The sequence below is a fragment of the Phycodurus eques genome, chromosome 13, assembly GCF_024500275.1.
Source record: "Phycodurus eques isolate BA_2022a chromosome 13, UOR_Pequ_1.1, whole genome shotgun sequence".
Taxonomy (NCBI): domain Eukaryota; kingdom Metazoa; phylum Chordata; class Actinopteri; order Syngnathiformes; family Syngnathidae; genus Phycodurus; species Phycodurus eques.
In genome coordinates this window covers 11,609,792-11,634,477 of record NC_084537.1, presented here as the reverse complement: position 1 = coordinate 11,634,477, position 24,686 = coordinate 11,609,792, and the positions used below count along the sequence as shown (strand labels likewise).

General features: G+C 40.9%; 1 protein-coding gene across 1 annotated transcript in view; it reads left to right on the top strand.

The window, feature by feature from the left end:
• The window catches only part of LOC133411781 (glial cell line-derived neurotrophic factor), a 32,696-nt gene extending 8,929 nt beyond the window's left edge, over window positions 1-23,767 (top strand). Inside the window, exons 3-5 of the mRNA XM_061694468.1 lie at window positions 20,106-20,170; window positions 20,883-21,096; window positions 21,222-23,767. Of these exons, the coding sequence (XP_061550452.1) occupies window positions 20,106-20,170; window positions 20,883-21,096; window positions 21,222-21,733 (791 nt within the window). The 3' untranslated portion in view covers window positions 21,734-23,767. The remainder of the gene's footprint in view (window positions 1-20,105; window positions 20,171-20,882; window positions 21,097-21,221) is intronic.
• Window positions 23,768-24,686: the final 919 nt, after the last annotated feature.

Sequence of the window (24,686 nt, the reverse complement as noted above, 5' to 3'; positions counted from 1 at the left end):
TCCCATTTGCAAAGCCACAAATCAGCATTGTGAACAGGAAAAGAAAATGTGCCATTTCGAATTTGTTTGACAGGTCGGCGACGCAAATGGAAACATTTCTAGGTCCAGACCTTTGCCCTGAGAAAAACGTAGCAACCAGACCCTTCCAAATCTTAATTGATGATCCCTGCCGTATATAAACGTAGTCCTCCAACAGTGACAAACTTCAGAACCACACTTCCCTAATAACCCTGATGAAATCAAATATACATCCATTAAAGTGATGTAGGGTCTTTGGAGCTATAATGAAATAGCTGCATGCTCGGGACCTGATGTGCAGCGTTACTCAGTGCGCTGAGAGAGATTGATTATGCAACGCGGAGTGCCACAGGGCAACTTCAATCTGGAAATGCTTAAAGTTTACAGCAAGTCGTACTGATGACTTCAGGGCAAATTGAAGGAGGCATGATCTGACAAAAAGGAATTTCAATTTGTTCGATGGACAAATGCTTCCCATGCTGTTTTGTTTGAGTCCTCTTTTTTTGTCGCACTGGACGATCTTGAGTAAGAGTGCCAAGGGAAATTATTCCCCCTTCCTCCTAAGCTCTGATCTGGAGTTGTTTAGTTGTTGTTGAGCACTTTGACTTCTTCAAGTTCAAACGGTTTCCAATAATTTAGAGCAAGGGAGCAGTTAATCCTTTCGGAACATGAAATGAACTCGTCTTTATCGTAAGATCGCCTTCCTTAGAACAACTTTTCCTGAAAATACTGAAGAATGTTAACTAGAGTGTGTTTTAATACATACAATAAACTGTATTCTGGTGAAATTAGCAGGTCCCGTTCATCAATCATAGCGTCTGCGGGCCGCTTTGAACCGTCAGGCCAGGTCATTAGAGCCAGCCTGTCTGGGGCGCGAGCGGGCGACGCGGAAACACTTTGGAGAGTTCTGGTTCACCCAGACACAAGACACGCTCATAATGATCACAGCGTGTGTGTGTGAGTGTGTGTTACTTTTCACAGCGTGGGCTTAATTTAGAGAAATAACGAGAGCACAAAAAGGTCAAGAGGGGAGTTAGTGTGTGTGTGTGTCGTGACTAGATCACTTTTACATTGCAGTGTTCCCCCGCAGGTTTGCCCCAACTTACGAGTTTTGTGAGTTGACAATGGGTCTCCATTGCCTGGCATTCGCATTGGTCAGTTTTGGGCCTCTTTCAAGTGGATTTATGGCGATTTGGGGGGGGGGGGGCGGGGGGGGGGAAATGGTTTGCTGTCTGGCTGTAGGCTGTTCCGCTCATCCTGGACAGGGCGTGCGCGTGCATTATTTTTATAATTGTTTTTCCCCGTTCTCTTGTTGATAAGCTCGTGGAGGGAGTCAAGAAATAGGTTCATTTTTGTATTCAAGCAAATAGCTGTCATACAAGTGGTACAGTCCACTGGCGATCATTCAGCAAGCGTCTCGCCGGCATGATCTCATCTCTTCCGGGTTCTGACTTCCTTCATCTATGTCGCTCTGTTCCCACAAAGTGTGAGAAGTTTCAATCTGTTATCTCGAGTGCATAACTTCAATTCAAGACGTGCGTGGGTACCTCGCCCGACACATTTGCAACCCCTGATTGTACATATTGTAATGATAGTCGCTCAAGCATGATAAAACAATATTCTATCATGCTCAAGCATGATAGAATATTGCTCAAATTATGTTTAAAGCAGTAACAAAGTCTTCCGTCATTATTTTAAACTGATAAATAATTCATTTACTTTGTGAGGAAAATGATATTTTTTTTTTCAAAAGGGTGTTGCGATTGTCAACACATCTCCTGCCCCCTTTTGATGGCCTTGGTCAAAAACATTTATGTTGTCTTAATAGTCGTAGCCTACTTCTGTTACAGTTCACTAACTGGCCATGCTTATAATCTCAAATATATTATATATACATACACACGCACACACACACACACACACACACACACACGTGCACACACACAGACACACACACACACGCAAACACACAGTATATTGTGAGTTTCTGTGGGAAATATCCTTAACATATGCTACAGTTTGCGTTACTTTGCATTGTTCAGTGACGTTACGGTCTAGCTGGGTGACAATATGGAGCAATGCATGTCAGTGGCCAGACTTTGTCTTCTATGGCTTTGAGTTACTGTACCTGTACTGTACCTTCGCATATGGGCAAGGATATACAAGAGAATGCTATTTTTCATGATTAAAAAAAGGAACAATATAGTTTGGTGTTTCTTTTCCCGAGGGCATTGCAATTCATTTAAATGGGGAAAACTGAGTTGCTATGCATGTAAATTGAGTTATGAGCTTGGCTACGGAACAAATTAAACTTGTAAGTCAAGCTGCCACTGTATTTACTCACTGAAATGCTCTCACATGTGGGAAAGGAGAGCCTCAGTCTGTGATGGACTTTTTAGCCGTATATTGAACGCCGGGTGAACAATAAAACACAATGAGCACACTCACACAGGAGCTGCTGTTTGCCACAGCTTACACCTAGACACTCACACGCGGACTCAACGATGTCACCCAACGAGGCCCTGCCTCTTAAAGGCACATGCATGTTCACAGACACTACAAACATACATTTTCAATTTTTATGTTTTTTTTCGTTCAAATACATTTACAATGTGTTTAAAAAGTGTTTTGTTAGGTTCAAATGTGTTGAAACGTATCCCCTGCGATAAACGGAGGTTCACTGTTTCTCTTTTCCAAGAGTAAGGGGTAAGGATGTAAACGAGAAAGACTAAGTGATGCAGACTGAGCGGCGAGGGTGTTTTCTGTCTTTTGTCTCCCTTTTGGCCTCTCTTTCTCTCTTGAGGCCTTTAAAGCGGCGTCCCCCCCCCAACCCCTGCATGAGCACCGGAAAGAGGAAATCTTTCTCTGATCATCTCTCCCACACGTCCAAAATGTGTTCCCATTTAAGGTGAGGATCAGCCGAGCGCTCTCTGTGTGGCTTCCTTTTAAAACCAACTCAATCAGGCAGGAATTTGGGTTATTCGGGTCAGGGACGCGGTGAAGCTGCCTCCGTGAGTGACGGGGAAGAGAACGGGGAGGACACTCGTTTGCCACATCGGGAGGACGTCTTTAACTCTGCAATCCAGCGAAACTCATCCCGTCAACTTGAAGTGATCCGTTGTGTAACCTATCCGAGTCTGTTATCGGTTACTGTTATGTGTGTTGGGGTAATTAGCAGAGGTGTAATTAAAAAAAGACTCTGGTGAAAGCAGACGTACTCATCCATATCCTTTACTTAAATAAAAGTAAAAAAGAACAGATTGTAAAATGTACTTATGTAGAAAAGTAAAAGTACAGTTTGTTGTCAGTTACAGTGTACCTGTCAAAGAGGATTAATTGATGACATCATTGATATTTCTCAGTACAGTGGAGCGGTCGCCAACCCTTGATTGCGCCACAGACCGGTTTGACATAAAGACATATTTCATAAACACAAATCAAAACCAAAGATTGAAAATAAATGTCACCAATGCGCTGAATGTAGTTGTTGAAATCGACGTTCCTATCAAAGGCAATGCATGGAGATTGAAAATAAGTCATATCCAGCTCATTTCTCAAACCATTTTCAATGAGGTTTACTTTTTTGGCCAACGCCAAACCATGTGCTATCAATACAGAATTGTTTTTAAAAAGAGACTAATCTTACCTTTAAAACGTTACTCCTAGTTCCTCGTTCTGATCATTGTACAATACGCAAAGTGCAAGCATCCTTGTTATTTTTCATTTTCGTTCTGTGCACAAAAATGGAACGTGCTGACACTTTGCCCCCGCTAGCCGTGCGTCAGCTTTGGCACGCAGCTCGAAGAAGCGTGTCATATCTACCTATTGTTCATATCTTAATGTGGGACATTTTCTGAAAGCTTGAATGTACTGCGCCACTCCATATGTTTCTTTAAAATTGACAGAGTGTTTGTTTGTCGACAGCAAAGTGTGCAACAATGCTCAGTATTTTCGCCTTTAGCTGGGAAAAACTCAAAATAGTGACTGAATTTCCACCTTTAAAACCCTTCTTCCATTGTTGACTGACTGCTTGTACACGTGAGCTGTCCACATGCTGAAAACGCGACGTCACTCCCCCAGCCGGGAAGGCGATTGACCTCTACCAGAATGCCTCATGGCTCCGTTTGTCGATATTTCGCCTTTGTTTCATATTGTACAATTGTTTGTTGTGTACCTTTTAGTTAGTTAGTTAGTTTGCTTAATATGTTCAGTGTGGGAGCTTGTTACACCTCTGTACCGCTCCATAACAATCTGAACACGAATACTGTACGTTATTGTTTTTTACGAGCAGTCTGCAACCCACCCAAAATGGGTCCGCGACCCACCAGTTGAGAATTACTGCTCTACTGCATGCTAGTGGAGATTGTCTGCAACTGTAAAGTTCAAATAGCAAAGCTGAAGTATGTCTTACATACACTGAAGTAACAAACGATAATATAAAATAGTAACTTGAATGTGATTACTGATTTGTAAAGTTATATTGCTCGTTACCTCCAAAAGCTGTGATTTCAGAGCGACGTGCTACCACCATCACCAGAACTGACTAATATTCTAAACTAGCTAATGATAACAACTGCAAAAATATACCTTAACTGTACTTGTTTTCTCAGATTATATTAAGAATGTTTTAACGCCAGAAGCCGGTGGTTTTTAGGCTGGCACAACACATTTGCCACAGATAATTCTCGGGGCCAACCATATCAAACAATTCTCTTAACTAAAGCCATGAATTGGGAATATCTTTCTCCTCCGAATCTGTTGCGTCATCATCGTCGTTAATGCTATTTGCATTAAATGCCTGTAAGTCACCAACATCTCAAGCAATCAAGATTTCACCAGCAGTTGACTTCACCTCTCCATATTTGTCTTTTTATTATTATTATTATTATTATTATTATTTTTGATTTGATTTGATTTTTTTTACACAATGTGTCATCATCAGCAGAGGTTGAAAACAATGCCAAGCCTACAGATAGATTTGCTTAAATGTAGGGAGTAAAAGCACAGATACTTGGAAAATCTACTTAAGTGCAGTACAAAAAGTTCCAGTATTTGTACTCTGTTACTTCCCGCCTCCGGTAATTAGTGCTAACCGCATACGAGCACAACTTTCCAGTGACCCTGCAAGCTTAATCTTGTAGAAGCGGTTGCCGTGTAGGAAGTTACAGCTGATGTGGAAAATCCTACAGCGGAGTCATTAGAATTCCTGAGTGTGCGAGGAGCACTTTTCTCTCCTCACTTGGCACTTTCGCTACCATTTTAACCTTCATTCTTTGCACTAAAAGTAACTAATAGTTATAATAATAATAGTGTTCACTTGTTGCCAGCAAGTGCAATAAGGCAGCAATAGCAGCCTTTATCAATTACTAACGTGCCTGTAGCAGAAACAAAGCATTGTTTGTACTTTCATACATCATGCAGGAGAATTCTAAACTGGGCTAAAAGGCAGTTCAATCAGAGAATAGTTCATTAATGCCAGGATGGCAAATCGATAGAAAATTAATTGAATTGGTCCAAATATGATTATTTATTTACAAAATGATCTTTGTATCTTTGTTCATCTATCTATGCCAGTGACGTATATTGATGGGCAGAACAATTAAATGTTCTTCCACTAAACGGCAGAAGGTCCAATTAACCTGTGTATCTACCTGTTGTCATTCATAAAACAAAATAATAGCTTCATGTTCAACTAATCATGGCAGAAATACCACTTTGCTTCAAAACTGTAAATAAAAAGTCATATGGTTGGTGACATCTGTCATTCATCATTGCGCAGGATCCGGCAATATTTATGGAACTGCTTATGAGCATCTTTGAAAAGCTACATTAGTAGACATCAGTAAGGACATAATTATTATTTAACTCATAGATTGAATTGTATTTATACTATATAATGATCGTTTAATAATTTGAATATTAGAAACACTGACACTGAGCGCATTAATACTCAAATGTTTGTTTCAAGCAGACTAAAAAAAAATAGAATATTCATTCCCTGCTAAGAACTACTATAATAGCAATAAATGTCCAGGTTCTGAGATATGCCTGGCAGCAGTGGATAGTACATATCAGCAATGATGACACAGGGTGCAATGTAGCTTTATAAAAAAAAAAAAAAAAAAACTTTGGAACATATGCATGAAGGACAGCTCATAGCCATCAAGCCTGACTAGTAGGCAGGTACAACAAGTGGATTGCTGGAAACAATCCCATAGCAAAATGATGATTCATTTTGTTATTGCCGTAACTTCCACTGTAACTTCATTCACTTTTGTTATGGCCTGAAAATGATATGTTTCAAAAGTGTTGGAAGAGTGAGGCAAATTCCTTAAAGCTATAATCCACAACTATATTTTGTTTTAAAAAAAAAAAAATTAATTTTCCCTCATACCACTACAAGAGTAGATGACAGATTGCTGATTAAACCTGTCAGTTTCTGACACATGTTGCTATATTTTTCAATACAGTGTATATCTCTCGTAATTATGAGGACCGGGGGTTCAAATCCCGGCACCGCCTGTGTGGAGTTTGCATGTTCTCCCTGTGCCTGCGTGGGTTTTCTCTGGGCATTGCGGTTTCCTCCCACATCCCCAAAACATGCGTGGTAGGTTGATTGAAAACTCTGAATTGCCCGTAGGTGTAAATGTGAGTGCGAATGGTTGTTTGTTTCTAGGTGCACTGCGATTGGCTGGCGACCAGTTCAGGGTGTACCGCACTTCTCGCCCGAAGATAGCTGGGACCGTGACCCTAGTGAGGATAAGCGGTACAGAAAATGGATGGATGTTTATATGTTTCTTTAATTTAGTAACTATCCTATACATTCCCGCACTGGATCTCTTGGTGGTGCTCTAAAATGACGTAGTGGAAATGATGTATGTATGTGTTACCTATGAACGGGCAGGCACATATATGGACAGCGCGCAGGTTCGACTGAGCCATAGAGAAAGGAGAAAGCAATTTAAGCAACATGGCGCAGCAGAACCCCAAAAAACGTCCAATACTACCACAAAGAAAAAGCCTGCCGCTGAAGGATGATTAGCAGAGAAGGAAAGTAACCGACGTTTTGTGACAAACGGTGGGGGGGCTCGGAAAGGTAGGGCGGGGTTGGAAGGAGAAGGAGGGCGCCGGACAAGCATTTCATTGAAGCTTTGTTGTAATGCTGAATTCCAGCGTTACGAGGCACCACAAATGGAGGATTATAGCTTTAATTTTACTGAAAACATTTAGATTTGATTTGGTTAGATCTCAAGATGAATATGAGACGAGATATCAATATGTCATCCGGATCTGGTATAATTTATTATGTAAAAGCACCTTTTGATTGAACCCACCAATTTTTCCGTGTGAGCAAAACTACTTGCCCATGTGACTGACAGAAACCTTTTAAGAGCTTTAATAAATGACCCTAAAACATCACATCAGCAACAACTTCCAGAGGATGGAAGTGAAGGTCATGAGCGTGAACAGAAAAGTACACAGGCTACACAGGACAACCAGGCCGTGATTTACCAAAAACTACAGAGGCGGGCCTCAGAAATGATCGTTTTATGGACTGATGAGACAAAGATTAACCTTTACCAAAGTGATGAAAAGGCCGAATATTTGAGAAAGACAAGATGTGTACATGATCCCTAAAATACTAGCTCATCTGTGAAACTGAGTGGAGGTAATTGCTTCTTGTGGGACGGGCTCATTAATCTTCATTGATGTGACACATCATGGCAGCGGCAGCAAAATCAACTCAGGAGTCTGCAGGAATTTTTTTTTAGGACAATTTAAAGGAAGGTACAAACAAATTGATTGGGAGATCTTTCATCTTGCATCAAAATAATGGGGGGAAAAGCATACTGCCAAAACAACAGAGGAGTTCAACAGGGGCAAGAAGTGGAAGGTTTTAGTCAAGCTCCAGACTTAAAACCTATAGAGCATGCATTAGAGAGTAAAAACCAAAACCAAAACAAACAATAACCAAAAGAGGCTTCAATGAAAGCCAGGAAAAGCATGACAAAAGAATAACGCAAACGTTTGGTGCTGTGGGTCACATGCTTAATGCTTAATTTAATACTTGCAAAGAAATGTCAACTAAATATCAAATTGTATCCACATGAATCTTGTTTTTAAAAATGTCTTTTTAGTTATTTATTTTATCTGTCTGTTTCAAGTATTTTCGAAGTTTTGTATCAAATCTACAATTCAGTCTTGAGCTATGAGTTTTATCAATTCCATGACCATGCAAAACACTCACTATCTCAAATCATCTTTCTCCACTAAAATGAATGGAGATGCCATTAATACGTTCTAGCCACCCCATCAAGACGAAATTTGTGTTTTAAAATAGAACTCTTTAATTTTCTGCTTTATAAAAATGAACAGTATTGACAGAATTAAATAAAATGTAAAGAACAAAACCGTTTTTGCTCATTTTTGCTTCAGTTCAATTGACATTGTGCTTCTCCTTCTGGTGTATGCACCTGGGCCACCTGGGGGCAGTATGATACATACATTTGGATATACATAGACGGTGGTCACAACTCAGTAAGATGCAGTCATATTAGTCTTTCTTTGCAGAGGATAAAGAAATATGCCTGTGAGTATTGTTACATTGTCTGTCAGCATGTGTTGGCCCACCATTTGTGTTCAAATATCCTTTGCTTTGTTGTAACACCGCAACACACATGCTATTCATTACCCCCTCTATGGATTTTTGCAGTTTGTTAGCATCAAATTAACAGACTCATCTCAAGCAAAGCTAGGTGGTTGTTTTAAATGCAGGTGTAGTTCTCATTGTTTTATGTTTTGTTTGACGTAAACTTAACCTGGGAATGGGAATACTGCATGAAGCCTTTTTTTTTTTTTTTTTTTTTTGAAGAAGAAGAAGAATCGTTCATTATCTGACAAAGTGCTACTTCTTATGAAGTGAGTCGGTTTTACTGCCACCAAACAACACTTGCATGCCAATTTAATGCTAAGCAAGTCAACGTAAAAAAAAAAACATGGGCCAAACGACAGCTCGTATCTCAAAAACCTAATTTCAGTCAGTCTTATCAAAAGGCACCACAGTACCTGGAAATAAAAGCTGAAATCTTGATCTCTCTCACTGTTAAAATGCCAAGTGGATGAACATCCACTCCAAAACTAGTACTATAAAGATTTTGAGACCTTTTTTTTCTTCTTTTTTTTTATCCACTTGAAATTTGGCAGTGAACCTCTGTTCATGTTAGTAAGGAAACTACCACCATCTCCACACAAGTTCCATTAATGATTTCTTCCCACTGAGGAATCAGTCCCAGAAGAAAGTCATAAAGTTTGCAGCTCCAAGTGCCTGTCCCATCTGAGCTGACATGTTTAAGGCCGCGTGTATTTTACAGTGCCCCCCCAAAAATCCTGATGGAGGACCTTTTGGCAAACGTGTGAACGCTGTCCCATTTCAAACACGTTGTTCTCCTTTTTCATCGCTCTGAAAGAACCATTAGACATTTGGCTCTCTGGAGCTTGTTGGCGGGGAGGGAAGGCTGCAGGAAACCACTAATCACTCACTCAGGTTCCTCATCAGGCACCCAATATGTTTCCCCTAATTGGGACTTCTAATTAAGTCCAGGTTGTATTGTCTGACTTTAGGCCAAGCTACAAATGTGTTTTGGTGTTCCTAAATCTGCCACTAGTTAACTAGAAGTATTCACAAGTCAGTAATCACGTCGATAATCACCACAGTGTGACATAAAATGCATCTTAAAACGCTCTAATAAATATTTTGATGGCTCCACAGAGAAATATGAGTGTTGACCACTCTTAATGTTTTGGTTTTACGGCATGCAATTTCAGGCCGCCGTTTTCAAAATCTGCTGTTCACAAGCGCCACGAAGTGAGCCAGATGTTTTCCCAGGGATGAAAAACAGAATTAAAAAGGGAGAGTAAGTCCAGCAGGTGGTCAGAAACGCAAGTCGAAATAAATCCCAGGATGCATGAATGAGCAGTCGATGTTAGCCATATCACGGTGCTGCTCGCAAGCATGACAATAAATCTTCTCGTGCAGCTTTTAATGCATCGGAGTAGAGCGCAAACCACCGAGGCCCAGCCATAATCCAGTGCGACTCTGAGGTCAAACACAATCCGCTGTGGGACGCTGGTCCAACATTCTTACGATGACAAAGACGAAATGCGGAGTTTTCCGACTTCTTTTGAGCCAAGGCACATACTGTGTTTTACATTTGAAATATCTCACGGCAAACCCACCCGTCCATTTTCCGTAGCGCTTATCCTCAGTAGGGTCGCAGGTGTACTGGCGCCTATCCCAGCTGACTCTGGGCCAGAGGCGGGGCACACCCTGAACTGTGCGTGTTTTTGGGGAGAACATGCAAACTCCACACAGGCGGGGCTGGGATTTGAACCTCGGTCCTCAGAACTGTGAGGCAGATGTGCTAACCAGTCGTTCACCGTGCCAATTTTCTCGCATATTTACTTAAATAGTGTGAAATTGGTCCTGTTCTGCCTGTCACTATACATCGCTGGTATAGATAGATGAACAAAGATACATTATTTATAGTAAGTATTTTTAAAATTTTGGGGGACCAGTTACCGGTAAATCAAACTGGATAATACATAAAAAGGCGCGTCAACACATCGAGTGAAATCTCAAAAAGATCAGCCATCAAAGCATTTACAGTCTGTTGCGTCATCAACCGAGCCTTTTACACTTACATAGTAAATAGTAAGAATGTCACATTCATGAGATTACCCTTCATATTATGGCAGGAATTCTCAATCACTTGAAATTGCTTTGAGAGCTCATCAGGTGTGTGGTGGGATATTATCCAGTTTCCGGTTTACCTTGCCTCTCGCCCAGAGTCACTGCATGCCCGCGACATCAAACAAATCCCTTGAAGTCCCTGTAAAGTGAAAGTAAAAATGTCTTCTAAATTTGACACACCACAGAGAAGAGTGCTGCCTAATTTGAATGATTTATTAAAAAAAAATAAAAATAAAAAAAAAAAAAACTAGCCTTCAAAATCAAGCTGTTGTGGACATGTCCGCTGAATGAAGCCACACCCTTCTGAAAAATGGGTGATACATCTACTGTATAGCAATGATTCTTTCTTATGCCTGAAACACATCACTATGTTTTAGACACAAAAATAGGCTCTAGTGGCTGGAATATATCCCAGTGCGTAGTCGCTGGGCTCTGCACGCCACGACGAGACGCTAGCTAGCTCACGAGCTAACAGGTGCCTCAGGCTTCTTGGCCTGCGTAAAGGTGATGGAACCCACTGCGGCGTCACCTCCTCACTTGGAAATTTAAATAATGACTGTTCTGTAAAGAGCTGTTCCGTAAATCGTGACATCCAGGAATGGTGGATTTTCGAGGTGTAGCCACAACTAGCTAGGTAACTGCATGCTGCAGTGGTAGAAATGGGCCTAGTAATAATAACTAAAGCTATGTTCATACTGCAGGTCAATTCCGATTTCTTGGCCCATATGCCAAATGGATCAGATTTTTTCGTGTCAGTGTGAACAGTACAATTAAGATTTTTTTCAAATCCGACACAGGCCTGTTTCATATGTGGATATTAATCAGATCTGGACGACTCAGGTTGCGGTCATCTGATGTCTACATCATCAAAATGCGACAATCATCAAAATTGTTCGACAAACAAGTGCGACCCCACAAACTGCAAATTCCTGCCCCTCTTCCTTCTTAATCTCCTACGTAAAATTAGTTAGGTAAGAAAACGTTTGTTCCGGTTGCAGAAAATCCTTGAAATTGCCACAAATGCGTCAGGACTGAGACCTACGCCAAGGGGCATACCTGTATTTACTTCCGTGTGAACGTAGCCTAAGTAACTCGCATTTACGCTCTATATCCACTGATGTGAATGAAGGTGCTCAAATGCTTATAGTTGGGGAAAAGAGGTTTATGCAAGACAACCGAGTGTGTCACCGGGCGCCGTTTTAGCCATCGTCCTCCCCCCCAAAAAAATCAGGAAAACTGAAATAGTGAAAAACAGGTTAATGCTGACTCTCCACAATTCAGTACGACATCCTGTCGCTCCCAGTCTTTGCACACATTTGCAGCAATTCTCTTCAAATGCATAATGGATTTAGAAACAAATCTCTGAATTCACTTTACATGGTCCTGAAGTACATTTTTACTGCATTTCCAACTGCAGAACCTTGGCTGAGGAAATAATGCAGGAATGTAATGCAAAGATACTGCAATCAAACGCCGTCAGCTCCACTTTAGAGCCACTTCCAGCTTCGATGGCTTGTGACACGTTATTCCTCACAACTCTGCACACTTTCCCTCCACACATGTTGACCCCCCCACCCAGCCACTTTCTCCGAAAGAATCAGATGTTGTTAGTGGCTTAATAAAACCTCCAGGTGGGAGACCTGCAGAGTGGGGAGTGGGAGCTGGGGGGGTCACGCGCACAGATCCTCTCCACTCCTCGCCATGCTCCTGCAGGCTCGCTAGTGTCCGCACCTCTGATTACCGTGAGCCCCCTCGGTGTGTGAGAGAAATTGGCAGAGACTTAATGTGTGTGTGTGTGTGTGTGTGTATGGTGAGTCCACATGTGTGTGTGTTTTGAGTAGGGTGCACATGTCCATCCGCATCGGACCTGCTATCTGTTCCTCATTTCGGCACAGCCTTCTGTGGTTTTCCCTCAGTGACAGGCCTCCGAGTGGAAAGTGGCACTAACGAGCAATTACATCCCGCCTGCCCGCTCGGGATTATGGGATTACTGTCTGACCGGCCTTCAGTCTGCACTCGCAATTTGACGTTCCCTTTGCGTCCCCGATTTAACTTTATCTCTTTTTTCAGTCCTGCTTCCCCTGGACAATAACCTATTCTCTATTTTTAATTCGCTTTATCATACGATTACCCGCAATGCAATTATTATCGGGGGCGGGGGTCCTCCTATGGTGAGTATAATGTTGAACAAATTTAATATGGAATTTACAGTACTGAGGGAAAGTCTAAGGCCCTTAATGACTTTTTTTAATAGTCATTTTGGAATAGGTGCATTAAGAAGGATTATGGAAAAGAACATTACAGTTTGGTGATAATCTGAATAAAGGAAACAGGAATTTATTTTCCAAGATTTATAATGACAATTCCCATCTTCTGAGGAAGTAGTAATATGCTGAGCAGGGATTTAGTTTTAATTTTCCTTATCATACGATTGCAGCCAACGCAATTATGATCTTTTTTTCTCTCCTGTGGTGAGTACAGCAGTGATCTTTATGTAGACCGGGAATGAATTTAATATGGAATGTACAGTTCAGGGGTTGAACAGCTCAAGGTTTTTTTTTTCTAGTCAACTATAATGTGATGCAAGTCGATTAATTAAGGATGTCATTGATATTTTTTCAACACAGTATGGTGGTCCCCAACGTTTCTTTGCGTCATGGACCCATTTCACATAAAGACACATTTCGACGGACAGGCGTAGACACAAATAAAAACAAACTATTGAAAACAAAACTCACCATTTCGCTAAATCTGGTTGTTGTACTTAGTGGTAGTCATGCGTATGTTTCTCTTCAACAAAGTCTCATCTTGTGTTTCATAGCGTAGCGTGTCATAAAACGGGAGAAATCGGAATTTTCGCCTCTCCAAAAAATTAAGCATTCACTGTTTCTACTTCAGTTGTCCATATATTGTGTTTTATATTTATGTATATGTAGTTGAGCATTGACATTCATATTTTGCAATATGACGTCAGTGTCGTAAGTGTTGGTATGTTGGTCACATACCGTACAGTATATGCAAGCCAAGTCTTCCGAGAAAGTCCCAAGTTACTGTGGCGATAATTAAGCAAGTGAAGTTGAGTACCCACTAAATATCAACTAAGTGAAGTCATAAACCTGGTGGTAACAAGTCAAGTCATACAATCTTGCTTAATCACAACATATATTTGCACATTCGCCACTTTTCACTCACTATCTGTACTTGCATTATTTAGCTGTACAAACACAATCACATTCTTTTTTAATGATCCCAAAACCATTGTCTGTATTTGTCCATTATTTTATGGGCATGCAGGTTAGTTCATGTTTGACCGCTATTGGTGAGCTTAACGGTGACGTTAACGTGGCTTAGCTGTCTTTTGTGGGTTTTGGACAGTAGTGATAGATGAAGTTAGTTGTTGTAGTTGTTGTGTCTCTTATCTTTGAGTTGCATTCTCTTTTCCCCATTCTCCCATTCCCAATTTGATCAAAAACATAATCCAAATGTAATAATCGAGCACGGCTCCCTCCCACGTTCCAAGAACGTGCATTTTAGGTTAATTGAACATTCTAAATTCTCTTTAGGAGTGAATGCTTGTTTATATGTGTCCTGCGATTGGCTTGCGACCAGTCCTGGGTGTACCCTGCCTCACGCACAAAATCAGCTGGGATAGCCTCCAGCATACCCACAACCCCAATGAAGACAAGTGGTACAAATAACGGATGGGAAAAAAACTAACAAGAATAAAATTTAAGAACTAACTATTACTCGATCAGTTGATTGTTAATTTTCTCCAGGAAAAGTAGTCAAATGTCCATCAAGAACAGAGACACAGTATTACTAAGTGGAAATGCGAGTTTAATCCAGTTTCTGTGGTCCAGGGAGCTGTTTACAAGGGATTGTTTTTCTTTCTTAGGACCCCCCTCATAATCCAAAAGCCATGAACCATACCTACCATGTGTAGCCTTAAATGCCATATGAATGCAAAAGTTCCCCTTTTTTCTGTGAAAAAATGCCATGTTTTTATGTTTAACACAAAATCGTAGTTTTTAGGGGGAAAAAAAGTTGAACATTTTTATGAGAAGAAAGTTGTATTATTATAGGATTTTTAAAAATCGTACGGTAAAAAGTCATAATCTTACAAGAATAAAGTTGTAATAATAATCTTCCAAAATAAAGCACAATATGATAATCAGTCATAATATGATATTAAACTCGGCGGCACGGGACGGGACTGGTTAGCACATCCACCTCACAGTTCTGGGGACCGGGGTTCAAATCCCGGCCCCGCCTGTGTGGAGTTTGAATGTTCTCCCCATGCCTGCGTGGGTTTTCTCCGGGTGCTCTGGTTTCCTCCCACATCCCAAAAACATGCGTGGAAGGTTGACTGAATACTCTAAATTGCCCGTAGGTGTGAATTTGAGTGCGAAAGGTTGTTTGTTTCTGTGGGCCCTGTGATTGGCTGGCGACCAGTTCAGGGTGTACCCCGCCTCCTGCCCGATGATAGCTGGGATAGGTTCCAGCACTCCCGTGACCCTTGTGCGGATAAGTGGTACAGAAAACGGATGGATGGATGTTATTAAACTCAATGTTTAATAAGAGTCATATTCTATTCAGGGAATTTCACAAATATTATTTTATTCTCTAATACACTCACTTTTTTTTTTTTTTACAATTGTCTTTCCTTTCCTTTTATAATTGCTGTTTTTATATTCTTTATATTAATGGAAGGAAACAAGCTAAGTAAGAATTTCATCTCTGTGTTTCCATTGTGTTTTTACTGTGCACATGACAAATAAACATATTGAAGCTTAAATCTTTTATTCTGGAAAAGATGCCTTATTCTCTGAAAAAAGAGACCCCTAAAAAAAATCGACCTTTTGTTATCAAAAAGAATATGACTTTATTGCTGTAATAATACGCCTTAAAAAAATTATTTATGCAGAAATGTCATATGTATGGGATGATACTCTGATGGTGCTTTTAATTGGCCAAAGTTAAGGTAGGGGCAAGGAATTGGTTTATTTTGGTTGGTTTTTTTTTTTTTTTTTTTGCCCCATTAGTCCCCATATGTGTTGTAGTTACCCTCTTTTATCCTGTAGGTATCCTTCTTTTCTTTTTCCCTTTTTTAAAAATAAAGTAATAAATTTGCAAATTATTTTGCACACCCACCAAGTCATAGCTCGCGGACACCAGTTTTAGAACCACTGGTTAAGTCAATTGATCCATGGTAATGATTCAAAAATATTTAAATAAATAAGGTCTAATTTGATACATTCGGAATAGCATCCTGATTTTGTTGAAATGAAAAAAAAAAAACAATAACAATGCATGTATTCGACAGTGTGCAAAGCTAGTCAGCATACTCACATTGTGCATCTTTCGGGACCCCCCCCTGCCTCGGACTGTTGGGTGTCTGGTAGTGATCAGGCAGCTCTCCCGGTGTTCTGCCTCTCCCACATCTCTTCTTACACTGCAGGTGTGTTTTATTGAGCCAGCAGTGATTTACTGTACTGCTGCAATCAGGCACCATGTTAGTGACAAGTTAACCCTGGAGGTCATTTTGCGTACGTGCACGCGCACGTTGCAGAGAGTGTTATTTTGTCCGTAATAAAGGGTCATTATGAGAGAGGTTTGGTGAAACACGAGAGATGGCGGTGGTGTTTTTTTTTTTTTTTTTTTTTTTTTTTTTTAAAACAAGGTGAGAGGTTTATAGAGAATGTCGGCAAGCAGCCAGCTCTGAGCTAGTAACAGTATACAGTAGGCACCTACATCCTTAATCACAAACACATTTATGTTTCGTTGACCTCTCATTCATTGCAAATCCAGCTGGTAGAAATTGCATTAATGATTATGACAGTTTGCACTTGTAACCAAATGATTTAGGAGTCACTTTTTAATCTTCTTGACTTGTTTATCATCAAATGTTTGAGACTGTACACGCAAATGGGAAAGGCTTTCATAGTACACGATGAATGTTCTTCAACTGATGTATGTGCTACTTTAAAAAAGAAAAAACGGCAAAGAGATAACAGTTACAAAAATAAAGCCACAGCTAGGTAATTGTGTACATTTCTGGAAACCTGCAGAAAACTTCCAGAGGAGTTTCACGAGGGAGTGTGTTGACGTAGTTTTTAGATACTATACACTTGCCATAGGATTTCACTGACTTGCTGTCCAATGAGAAGCCTTTATCGCTAAAGAGAAAGTCTCCACACAACTTTTGCATACCAACTGTGTATGATATACGCATCCAGAACTTTGTTTTTTTTTGTTTTGTTTTGTTTTTTTAATTTCATTTGAGGTTCCTGTTTCTGGCTAACCTGCAATATGTATAGTATAATAACTGTCTTACTGGTGAGAGCGTACGAATACATGGACCTTAAGATGGATATCAAGGATTTGGAACAAACGCTCAAACGGCTTTCCATACTCGCTCCTCACCCCCTCAACGCATCCCTGAAAAGGCTTCGGGCGTCGGTCTGTAAACAGCTCCGGAGTGCCAGGGTGAAATGAACCAGCAGACGGGCCCCTGTAGACTCCCAGCACAGTCATCTAAAGAGGCTAAGCACTCCCAGCTGTGGCATGAGGAACTCTGAATGGGACTCGACCCGCAGACAAAGGCCTGCACGCTACCGACCCCTCAGAAGTGTTCCGCCTCCCACTGCTGTCAGCTTTGAAGACTTACATACTGTTCGCGTCAAATTTGACTGTGATTTAACAGCAAAAGGAATACCATAAATGTCATTCTGCAGACTTCAGACAAGGGATGGGCGAGCACCAATACCAGGTATCGATATCAGGCCGATACCGGCCTTATTTCAAGGTATCGGGTACTCGTGAAGGCTGCTGATAGCAGCCACTGATACTTACAGCAAAAAATATCTCTACATTGAGTAAGTCCTCCTCGCCAGTAGTTGGCTCTACACAGCAATGGTTTTGACACATCGGCGAATCATCATGTGCATCAGAAAGAAAGAAAGAAAAGTCTGTGTTTGGTACTCGGTATCGGTGAGTACTCAAGCGTGAGTACTCATACTGGTGGTTTGGGTTGAAAACAAGTGGCAAAATACACAAAAATGAAACGATCTAAAAATGATATTCTTTTTTTACAGGTGCTAGAAAGATTGTGGACACTGAGGCTGACCTGTGTGTACTCAAGTGGGTTTTAGATTTAACAGTGTTTGTGAAAGGACACTTGTGGTAAAAATTGTACATGCCATAAATTTGTGTATTTGGTTTGGGGGGGGGCAGTTGTAACATTTTTCAACAGGGAGCTTGAAACAGTCCCCAGAACTGTCTGTGTGGCCACCACATTTGCACAGGTTCCCGCCAAAACATAGCCTTAAGAAGGGGGAATCTCGAAACAGTAAAAGAATAAGTAAGAGCAACACAGGAACAGAAGTCGCACAGAGGACAGAGGGTACCTTGACTGCAGCTGCAAAAACAAGTAGCGGTAATGTAGCGATATCAAAAGAAACAATTGATTTAAGGTACTTGGTGTAAAACATTTGAGAAGCACTGATATGGACAATTATTATGAGGATATACTTCAGAGTTGACCCACAGCGCTACTGTGTGTGCGTATGGAAAATCAACTGTATGTAAGGATTAAATCAGCTTGGAGATGCAAAGGCAAAGAAGTCCACATGGGTTGGTTTTATGTTGCAGCCATGGTGTGTTGGCTGTCTGTCGGTGTGAATTATGTCCACAATGTTCCTCCCCGTCTTCACTGTTGTGCTTGGGCCAGACTCTCCGCGTCGGGTTGAGAAAAACCACTCGGGATTGAATGAATACAAAGTATTAGGGATCACTGACGGTGTTGGTTGTCCCTGTTGTCGTCGCAAAATTGCACAAGGGAGCTGAGAGCTGAATTGCCAACGTAAGAAATGAATTGAAGACTAAAAGGCTACTTAAGTCATAACAGCATCTTATCGGAATCCCCACATACTACCATGCAAATGCTTAACACATTTATATATTACCGTTAGCATTTTGTCATTTTATGTTTATTAATACACCAGTACAGTGTGTAGAATCTATTTTAATCAAATGATATTTTGTGCTGTTTAAAAAATGTAATTGAAGCAAATGATTCTTTCTTGATGAAGATTTCAATTACAGTTATCTGTTTGCATTCCCGAACAGAAAAGCTAGTTTTAGTAGTTGGTTTTTGTGCTTGATTTGTATTTCCACTTCCTTCTCCTCACAACGCGCCAACAAATGTGTTTCTTGAATGAAGTCTCCACATGTGCAGTAAGAAGATGGAATAGTCTATTGCATGAGAAGGGGTGGTGGGGCACTTGAAATGATCCTGATAGTTTACACCTTTTGATGTGGGTTGAAGCACACTAATTAAGACAAAGCTAATAATTGCGTTAAGTCAAAGAAAACTTGATTATTATTATTTTTAAAGATAAGATGAGGGCCCCAGCCAATTGCCTGTTTGCCTAATGGTAAGTCGGCCTTTGCCTCTACTTAATGTTTCAAGTGAACGTGTCCTGTACGAAGCCACAGGTACTTCATCGCAACAAATGAGTATTTTCGGGCCACAAATTGGCATTTTATGTACATTATAGCTATATTGTGGCCACAATTTAACCAAACGCAACCCTAACCCCAACCCCTCATTTCATGTTTTGGGTCTCTATACGTTTGGATGAAAAAGAGTTGTGTATGAGTTGTCAACCTCTAACCTTCACCCTAACACCAATAGTGTCAGCTTCAAGACAGATGAGCAAGCTGGACTTTTCCTGACACCTGATGCGCTGACCTCCTTTGACATTTGCGGGGGACGGGGGGGGGATCAACAAAAGAACTTGATGACCTCATGTTACGGGACGGGCGGCGGGCTCGAACCTTCACACTTGCACGTACTATATATAAACATCTGCATCCGTGACACCTCTTATCACCTGTCCTGCATGTCTGGGGCTTTTCGGCCGAGACCTCCGTGAAGCGATCTCGGCTCTGCCGCAGGAATAACTCGTGAAGAATGCTTTTGACAAGTATATCGCAGATGTTGCTCTTTGTTTGGGACTGTTTGCATGCATGTATGAAGAGACAAGCCAACACTAGCTGTAAGCAAACACTGGTCCTTTAAGGAGCAACAAAGACAGGTGTCCTTGGGCATGGAGGACGTGATTTATTTCACACGTCCCCTTTTTCAGGGGTTTTGTGTAGTTTTTTTATTTTTTTATTTTACAGTATCTGAACCATTGTGTGAATGTGAAATCATCATATTGCCCGCATGTTGTGCTTTTAGTTTATGTTACCCTTTTCCAAAGGAGGAGGGAAGTTGACAGAGTGATACCTTGTTCTCACATTCCTCCCTCCCTCTTTTTCTTATTGCATCCAGGCGGGACCCGATGGAGGAATCGGAGGAAGGAGGCACCAGTGACGACCTCTGTGATGTTGGCAAAGGTTAGGCAGCTATCAATGCTGTTACTCAAGTCGTTGTTTCCCAACCTTTATTGAGCCAAGGTACACGCGAAATCTCTAACCAAACAAAAATACAAAAACCCCACAAAACGTGGCTACATTGGTTACTTACTTCATTCACGAGTGACCCGACTTAAAATTTTCCGAGGTGTGAGCAGTTGCTCGGCTGATTATTTTTTTTATTTTAAGCAAAAATGTTGAGTTTCAGAGATCAAGCGCTTCCTTCAGGCTGTTTACTGCCACAAGCAGTCGACGTTTACTGGAAAACTAAACATCAAACAAAAGACAATTACACATTTTGTATTTAAGAAAGCGTATAACTTTGTCTGATGAAAGTCTGCTAGGTTAATGCTCACACACAATGCAAAACGCCATAGATGGGCTAACGAAGCTATTATCAATGTCATAGTGTTAAAAGCCTTCAGAATTATGGTTATTTGAACACAAATGGTATTCTTTATCCTCTGCAAAAAATGACTAATGGTACTTCTTCATTATGTATATACGTATACACGGATCATACTGCTTCCTGGTGGCTAAGACACACACTCACTATAGTACAATTTTTTTTATGTAATGTTGTTATGTATGTATTGTGCCTTGGCTCAATTAAAGGTTGTGAAACACTGATGTAGTTGCTAAACATGTATGAACAAGAGGAGACCTCAGCTCACAAGTCTTCTGTGTCCTGTAGGTGCTGCTGTGGGTGCTCCTGTTTCTGTTGCCTCTGGTCGACGGAGCTCGCGTTAACGCCGGTGCTGCCGGTGCAGGAGTGGACTCGGGTCACATGGCGGGCCTGCTGGGAGGGCAGAAGAAGCGGCAACTTCATGTGACGCTGCCAGAGGTGATGGAGGACGAGGCGCAGGAAGACGACAACGACCCGTACTCTCCATGGCATCCTCTTTACGGTAATGAAACTGCTAAGATCCACTGGGAAAAGTCATGATTGTTTGTCATTATTGTACCCCAGCTTGAAGATATTTTTGTGTGACGAACACAAGTAACAGTAACAGTTTATATTTGTTGTTTTCAGACCCTTTGGTCATCGATGAAGCGGACGATCATCCGAGCACTCGCTGGGCGGGCCGCACGCCACGTTCCTCGGACCCCTCCGAACCGCAACCGAAAGGCTCGCCTAAAAAAAAGAAGAAGAGGAAGAGGAAAGAAAAGGACGAAGCCGAGGACGCGGTGAAGGGAGACGGAAAAGGCCGTGGTAAAAACAAGCAGCCGAAGCAGAGCAGCCGGGATTGCCGGATAGAGAAGCGAGAGATGAAAGTCCGCGATCTGGGACTAGGCTTCGACTCGGACGAGATCGTCCTCTTCAAATTTTGCGTGGGCTCCTGCCAGTCTTCCAGGACTAACTACGACCTGGCGCTGAAAGCTCTGATGCAGAACGGCTCGCTCCTGCGACGCACCGCCCGCAAGGTCAGCAACCACCCGTGTTGCCGACCCGACCGATACGAGCCAGTGTCCTTCATGGATGCTCAGACCACCTGGAGGACCATCCAGTCCTTATCTGCTGCCAGCTGCATTTGTATGGGCTGAAAGAGCCGACAGCCAACTTGAGAAATGCACCAAAGACAGATGAAGGAGGAAGTGATGGAGGCCACGTCCTGTTTTAGTTTTTTCTGTCGTGGAGAGCGAGGTCTGGGTGCAGCTAATGACGAGGCCAGTGTTTCTCAAACGTGATTGAGCCAAGGCACATATTTTACACGAGAAAAATTCTCACAACACGCCACCTAACTAAAATGTAACCAAACGTGGATGCACAGGTTAGTCGTAAGAATTCTGCCATCTAGTGGAAGAGCTTTTCAATTGTTCTGCCTGTCACTATATGCCGCGAGATAGTTCAGCAAAGATACATTATTCATAGTAAATAAATCATTTACGGACAAGCTAAATGAAATTGGATAATTTCTTGCGGCGGCCTGATGAGCTCTTACGGCACACTGGTTGGGAATCACTGGACTGGGGGCAAAGGTCACAATCAGAGCCTAAGAGAAGGCTTTCTATAAAGCTGTTTGAGCATTTATTCGATTTCCTTGATATCCACCTTAACGTACATGTCCTAGTACTCGACGTCTTTACTGGTAAGACATTTCAGCACGACAGCAACTCTTTTTTCCATTCCTGCCTACCACCACTGAATGACATTACTGCACACTAGTAGGGCAGCTTTCGCACACTAGTAGGAAATCTACACGTTACTAGTGAGGCAAAACAGTTAACTAGTTGACATCTACATGCTACTAGTTGGAATAAATGCTCAAACAGCTTTCCGTAAAGCTGTTCGAGTATTTATTCAATATTCTTGATAACCAGGTGAAGATCCATGTACTCGTATGCTCTTTGTCCTCACTCGTAGGAAATTGGGAAGTAAAAACTTTTACTAGTAACACACAGTCAATCTAATAGCATGCTGAATTGTCTTACTAGTTTAAGAGTGTCAAACGCATTGTGGTTCAGATGTAAAAGGGGCAATACCACTGAAATCTTACCATACCTGATATAATAGAAAATAATAGATAAAAATTGTAGTAATGATTGTATTTTAAGGCACAGAAATTTAAGCCATAGGTATTTTCAACTGAAAAATATAGCATTGCACTTAGAAATTTAATCAACCTATGAAGACCTAGGAATTATTACCATTCCATTTTTTACATGAGCATAATAATCTTCAAAATTTTCCTAAGTCCCCACCACCACAATGTTTTTTTGTATTTTTTCACTTTCAAATTCCTCCTGTGGGCCGGATTGTACCCCCTAGCAGGCCAGTTTTGGCCCACGGGCCATATGTTTGACACCCGTGCACTAGTGCGAACAAAGCCCGTACTCGTACATGGACCTTCAGCTGGATATCAAGTATAACGAATAAATGCTCAAACAGCTATCCACAGAAGGCCACCATGGAGCCAACCATATGGATTTCTTGTTACGAGACAGCTCTTTTTCTTCTATCCAGCGTTTGTTGCAGACTCACAGACTGGACGATATGAACGTGACTGCTGTGATTTTTATTTTTTTTGACATGCATTACTGCCCAAAGTCTGAGACTCACGAGACAGCACGAGCAGCGACTGAGTGTTCATCTTGGAAAACAAGCAAACAGACGGCGGTGAAATGTTCAATATTTACAACTCACAGTGAAGCCAGCTCTTCCCAGAAGTTCAATAACAAGTAAATGGGTTCAATGTTCAAGTGAGCTCAGCCAAATGGATGCCATGCATCTTCACGTATTACTGTATAAAAGTAAAATATATTTATTTCTGATAAATTATTTATTTATTATAGCTTCCCACGAGAGCTGTTTTATTCCACTTTGTATTGTAGATGTATATCTATTTATTGCCAAAAAGTCGGATTTCATATTATTTCTGGTCCCGCCATACACAATGTACATATTTCATTAAGGTGCTGAATCTCTTTTTCAGAGTAGTCCAATGCCTCAAAAAAGAAGTCAGACTGAGTATAGCAGATGCACAGGCTGGATTTGTTTTAGTGAAAACAACACCTTGATAAAATCTGCAAACTGACGTCCAGTCGAATGTCATTGTGTGCATAATAAATATCCTTGCTTAAAAGTACCTCACACACTTGAGCCTGATGATTGATTGACCTGAACACTGAGTCACCAACTTGAACAACTGCAATGGAATTATGACATGATATGTATACTTCAGTCTATTAACTTATGTATTATGACTATTAGAACAGTGAACGACACTGGCAACCTAAATTCTAATATTTTTTGGATGAATTATTATTATTAATATTATTATTTTTAATGAATTAATTCCCAACATTCTCTTAACATTCTCATAGTGTAAGCCTTGGCTGCACTGCTTCCAGCGCATGTATGCAGTGTTGGGGCGTAAATTACGTGAGGCTGACCCTTGTGATTGACTCTCTCTGGTCGTGTACCATTCTGCCCAAGTCTCAAACATTGCATATTTGTTTTCAAAATATGACCTGGAAGAGCCACCTTGTGGTACAATCTATTAGTTTGTCTGAGATTTTGAAAAGTTTAAACTCAAAGGTTTGAACACATAAAAAAAAAAACACTGACTTTTGAACAGTTTCATTTTTATAATTTTGGACTTTTTTATGGAACATTCACTTATATGGGTTGTCATAAGAAGCTATATTGTCTAGATTGCCCACATTTGTCATTAGTTCAACATGGCATGATATGCATGTTTTTCACATACTGTACACATATGCAACAAACACGTTTTTTATATTGTATTTTCTTTTCATCATGTTTTATTTTCAGTTTATTATTTGTTTAAGGAAGACATATGTGGTTGATTCTAAAATTATGATTTATGCTTTTAATCCACTTTTTAGAGAAAACATCCAGGAGTCCTGTTGATCATTAAAAATTGCATGAAAAATGAAGAAAAGTCATGAAAATGTCTTCAAATGTAATTAGTTATGTCTTACTTTGAGAAAGTAACTGAACTAGTTACACTGCTATTACATTTTCAACAGGTTA